Source organism: Podarcis tiliguerta (genome assembly GCF_965153285.1).
Source record: "Podarcis tiliguerta genome assembly, chromosome: 6".
Classification (NCBI taxonomy): Eukaryota; Metazoa; Chordata; class Lepidosauria; order Squamata; family Lacertidae; genus Podarcis; species Podarcis tiliguerta.
Window position 1 is genome coordinate 3,295,780 of NC_139539.1, and position 5,408 is coordinate 3,301,187.

General features: G+C 54.6%; 1 protein-coding gene across 1 annotated transcript; it reads left to right on the forward strand.

The window, feature by feature from the left end:
* Positions 1 to 1,161: 1,161 nt before the first annotated feature.
* Positions 1,162 to 3,868, forward strand: FOXS1 (forkhead box S1). Its single transcript, XM_083447521.1, has one exon. It carries the CDS (start codon positions 2,209 to 2,211, stop codon positions 3,583 to 3,585), a length of 1,377 nt encoding a protein of 458 aa, XP_083303647.1. The 5' UTR covers positions 1,162 to 2,208; the 3' UTR covers positions 3,586 to 3,868.
* Positions 3,869 to 5,408: the final 1,540 nt, after the last annotated feature.

The following is a 5,408-nucleotide window of genomic DNA, read 5'->3' on the forward strand; positions in this document are numbered from 1 at the left end:
ACTTAATTCAGGCTGCAATCCTGTTGTTGTTGTTTAGTTGTGTCCGCCTCTTCATGCCCCCATGGACCAGAGCACGCCAGGCCCTCCTGTCTTCCACTGCCTCCCGCAGTTTGGTCAAACTCATGTGGTAGCTTCGAGAACACTGTCCCACCATCTCGTCCACTGTCATCCCCTTCTCCTTGTGCCCTCCATCTTTCCCAACATCAGGGTCTTCTCCAGGGAGTCTTCTCTTCTCATGAGGTGGCCCAAGTCTTGGAGCCTCAGCTTCAGGATCTGTCCTTCCACTGAGCACTCAGGGCTGATTTCCTTCAGAATGGAGAGGTTTCATCTTCTTGCAGTCCATGGGACTCTCAGGAGTCTCCTCCAGCACCAGAATTCAAAAGCATCAATTCTTCGGCGATCAGCCTTCTTTATGGTCCAGCTCTCACTTCCGTACATCACTACTGGGAAAACCATAGCTTTAACTATACGGACTGTTGTTGGCAAGAAGATGTCTCTGCTTTTTAAGATGCTGTCTAGGTTTGTTCAGGCTTCAATCCTAGAGACTTCTTATTAGGGGTGCCAACTTGAATAAAATATTTGGGAGGAACAGGTAAGCCTCACCCCGCATAATTGATCACAAGACATGACACACACAACCCATTTATATGGCAATGCCCATCAACTGGGGTGGGGCTCAGCACCCTCAAATATTTTATTGGGGGCAAAGGGACCTCAACTGCTAGGAGTTGGCTCCAATGATGATGATTTATTACTTGTACCCCACTTGTGTGACTGAGTTGCCCCATCCACTCTGAGCAGCTTCCGGCAGAATATAAAACAACGCAGTGATGGAATTGTCAAAAGGCCCTCGGAGCTGGACCTCAGGGTCCAGGCTGAACGATGGGGGTGGGATGAGGCCATTTAGGGCTTTCAAGGTCAGTACCAACTCTTTGAATTGTGCTCAGAAACGTACTGGGAGCCAATGTGTGTCTTTCAGGACCGGTGTTATATGGTCTCGGCGTCCGCTCCCAGTCACCAGTCTAGCTGCCGCATTCTGGGTTAGCTGTAGTTCCTGATTCACCTTCAAAGGTAGCCCCACGTAGAGTGCATTGCAGTAGTCCAAGCGGGAGATAATCAGAGCATGCGCCACTCTGGTGAGACAGGTGTGCAGGCAGGGAGGGTCTCAGTCGAGAGTAAGACCCGCTGACCTCAGTGGGACTTCTAGGCAAACCTACATAGGAGGAATCAAGCCCAAGAGCCCTCTCGCCTCCTGCAGTTTCCAGAAACTGGTTTTCAGAAGCATTGCTGCCTCCCAACTGCAGGCGGAAGAAAAGAGTTTTGGATTTGATATCCCGCTTTATCACTACCCTAAGGAGTCTCAAAGCGGCTAACATTCTCCTTTTCCCTTCCTCCCCCACAACAAACACTCTGTGAGGCTGAGAGACTTCAGAGAAGTGTGGCTAGCCCAAGGTCACCCAGCAGCTGCATGTGGAAGAGCAGGGAATCGAACCTGGTTCACCAGATTACAAGTCCACTGCTCTTAACCACTATACCACACTGGCAGAGCATCACCACCTTGGCTTTTAGCTATTGATAGCTTGTCTAATCTGCTTTCCAAGTTGGTGGCCATTTCTGCCTCTTGTGGGGGGGAGTTCCATAGTTTAACTATGTGCTGCGTGGAGAATAATTCCTTCCTTTCATCTGTCTTGAATCTTCCAGCACTTAGCTTCACAGGATGCCCACAAAGTTCTAGTTGTCAGGGGAAAGGAAGAGCAGTAATTACCCATCCAGGCCCAGATGTAGTCGCTGACACCAAACATTTATGGGGTAGCGCCAGTCTTGCCCTGCTGCCTGGTCCTGGGCTGCTGCCTTCTAGTTCATAAACTCTCCTTTGACTATTGAAACAACCCAAAACGACCTAGCTGCAGCTTCCAGGCTGCCTTCACCACCTCCATCCTTGCCTCCCGCCAGCTGCGTCTGGGAAAGGCTTTGAGGTGGCATTTCCTCTTGCGCGGAGGAGGCGATGATGCTCAGAGGCTGGCCGGCTTGCGAAGGAGCAGGAGCTGCTCTCAGCCCCTCCTCTGGGTCCCTGTGGGCAGGAGGTGGAGCCGCTGGGCTCTGCTTTTCCATGCGGGACAGAGGCTGGACCGCAGCAGAGTTTCAAACCAAGTCAGAGGACAGCAGTCTCCCCAGGACTCGCGGCTGCTTGGAGGAGAGAGAGTGGAGATGCAGCTGGAATATCTCCATCCGGCTGCTGCTTCCCGGTCCAGCCTGCCTCCCCTCTGCGAGGCTGGAGGAGGAGGAGGAGAAGCCAGCCAGCTGGCCATGGGCTTCGGCAGGTTCGCAGCCCCAGAGCCGTTCCAGGGGTCCCGTTTGCCGCTGGCCCCGGAAGGGACCAAGCCACCGTACAGCTACATTGCCCTCATCACCATGGCCATCCAGAGCACGCCGGAGAAGAGGATCACCCTCAACGGCATTTACCGCTACATCACGGCGCGTTTCGGCTACTACCGGGAGAACAAGCAGGGCTGGCAGAACAGCATCCGCCACAACTTGTCTCTCAACGAGTGCTTCGTCAAGGTGCCTCGGGACGACAAGAAACCTGGCAAGGGCAACTTCTGGACCCTGGACCCTGACTGCCACAACATGTTCGAGAACGGCAGCTTCCTGCGGCGGAGACGCCGCTTCACCCGCAAGAGGGGCGCTGAGGGCCACAGGAAGCCGCTGGCCAGATGCCCGCTGTTCGTGGAGAAAGCCATCAAAGTAGAAAGTTGTTCCGGTCCTTCGCCGGCTGCTGTGGGCCTGCTCCAGGGTTCCTGCCAAGAGAAAACACTGCCCTTAGAGGTGCCCGTCGTTGGAGGCCGAAGCCCCGGTGCCCCGGCCCTTGCTTGCCAGGAGCACCTGGGCTCCGGAGGCCTGGCCTGCACCAAGAGCTACCCACCAAGGCAGCCGTGCCTTGCTCCGCCGCAGCCGGCGCCCAAACTTCACCCGTACGACCGACAGGCCTGCTACCAAGCCCTGCTGGACTGCTCCCAGGCGAAGGAGCCAGCCCTGGAGGGCATGCAAGCCAGCCCTCTTGCCCAAGCAGGTGACAGGATGGCGCAGGCACCCACAGAGGCTAAGGAGCCCCTTCAGGGCAGCCCCAAACCATCTCTGGGGCCTCCCAAATGCGGGCAGGATGGGAAGGTTTTCGGGCAGCTGGCCCCAACTTTCCTGGGCACTAGCAAGGGTGCTCAGGCCTGCAGCCGCCAGCCGTCGCCTATGGAAGGCGAGGCCTATGCCAAGCCTGCTGTCTTGCCCGTCTTCGGCTCCCTGGGCTACTCGGGAGCCGATTCCCTGAGCGGGAACTACCAGTGCCGCCTGCAGGCCCTGAACTTCTGTGTCAACGAGCATGGTGGCTGCAGCACAGCCTTGGAACACCTTTTGACAGCCACCGTGGCCACTGGGTCCTCAGCTGCCAGCCAGCCAGCTTCCTTCATGCCACTTCAAGGAGAGCCGGAAGCCTGGGGTGGGGGGCCCTTCTCCCTCCAAGGGGGCAGTGGGTACCAGCTGGGGCTCCCCCACTGTCTCTACAGGACCCCTGGGATGTTCTTCTTTGAGTGATGGAGGGGTGCTGGGGGCGTGTTTCAGGACCAGACAGCACTTGCGTCCCGTCCCCCACCGGGGAACCAGGGCTCGACCCCCCATGTAAGTTATTGACTCCTGGCTGGCAGAGCGAAGAAGAGACTCTAAATTAGCAGAGCCCTCCAGCTTCCGAGTGGCAACGCTTTCGTCCCGTCCGGATAAAAACAGCAACGGCAGCTCTCAGCAGGCGGGTGCAACCTGTGCTTTTTTAAGAAGGAAAAATTGGTTAGCGGAATAAATGCACTCCCCACATCTTTATGCAGATTCGCTTTCTCTGTCGGCCGGGGTGGGAACTGGGCAAAGGGGAGGGGGCAGGGGTCGGGACACATCTGGGCATGTGGTTTGTGGCAGGACAGGGCTGTGCTGGGAGGGTTTAGAAGTGAGTTTTTGCCAGGACATGAAGGGTGTTTGCAAAACATCCTCTGAGTTCGCCTTGATTAACCACGTTGCATTCTGGTCCGCAGCTCGCTAAGCAAGCAAATGTGCTCAGCGTAGGGGGTGGTCCAAGGTCTCTGCGCCCAGAGGGGTCTGCTGGTGGGTCCTTTTGACCCAGATGTGGCTGCCAGGGGGCCAGAATTTTGCCCTTGACCAAGGAGAAAGTGAAACCAGGGCTTGTGGAAGATGTTAGGTGGTTTCGTGTTGTTTTCCTCCTTTCTGTGAGTTTTATTTTATAGATGGAACCCTTAAGAAGCCTGCCCTCTGCACATGCACATAGGTAGCCTTGCCTTGTGGCAACTTATTTAACAGGAATGTTACATGTCATTGGGGAAAAGCCACTGTGCACATGCTGTTTATTTATTGCAGTTAGAGGTAAAGATACACCTGACCATTAGGTCCAGTCGTGGACGACTCTGGGTTTGCGCACTCATCTCGCTCTATGGGCCAAGGGAGCTGGCATTTGTCCACAGACAGTTTCTGGGGCATGTGACCAGCATGACTAAGCCGCTTCTGGCAAAACAGAGCAGCGCACGGAAATGCTGTTTACCTTCCCGCCAGAACTGTACCTATTTATCTACTTGTGCTGGTGTGCTTTCAAACTGCTAGGTTGGCAGGAGCAGGGACTGAGCAACGGGAGCTCACTCCGTCGCGGGGATTCGAACCGCCGACCTTCTGATCGGTAAGCCCTAGGCTCTGTGGTTTAGACCACAGCACCACCCGCATCCCTACAGCTACAATTTATTGCAGTTAAATCCCAGCTAATCCCTCCTTTCCTCCAAGGAGCTCAGGGTGGCAGATACGTCCTCCCCCCCCCCATCTTTAGTTCACAACAACCCTGTGAGGTAGGTTAGCATAAAAAAGGCCAGCTGGTCCAAGATCGCACCCGTGTGACAAATTGAAGATTGAACCCTGCGCTTTTCCACGCCTGTTCCAACAATTTAACAATTATATGGCTACACTAGCTGTCAGAAGAACTCTGTCTCCTTATCTGCATTGGGGAGGGAATAGTTTTTCTTTGCAATATGCCTCATGGGGTTTCTAAAAAGTGCTTTTCTTGAAGGAAAGTACTCCGTATATGCTCTAAATCACCAGAGGATGGAAAGATAATTCTGCAACCTTTTACACACCCTTGGCTGACTCCTTATTCCACTTTCTTTTGGGTCCACCGCTCTGTGTGTGGTGAGGGCAGAGCAGCCCCTTGGGATAGGTTGGTATTTGGGCCAGTGGCCAGCAATTACTACCCCCCCCCCCAAAAAAAAGGCTCCCCAGTGAGATCTGCCCACACTCCGGACTGAAGGAGTTTTAGAGCTGTATGTTGGGTTGGTGTTTTTAAGCAATAGAGAAGGATGTCTCTGCGAAAAAGC

Excerpts from the sequence above, each read along its gene's own strand:
- FOXS1 (XM_083447521.1), top strand. The coding sequence starts at position 2,209 with ATGCAGCTGGAATATCTCCATCCGGCTGCTGCTTCCCGGTCCAGCCTG.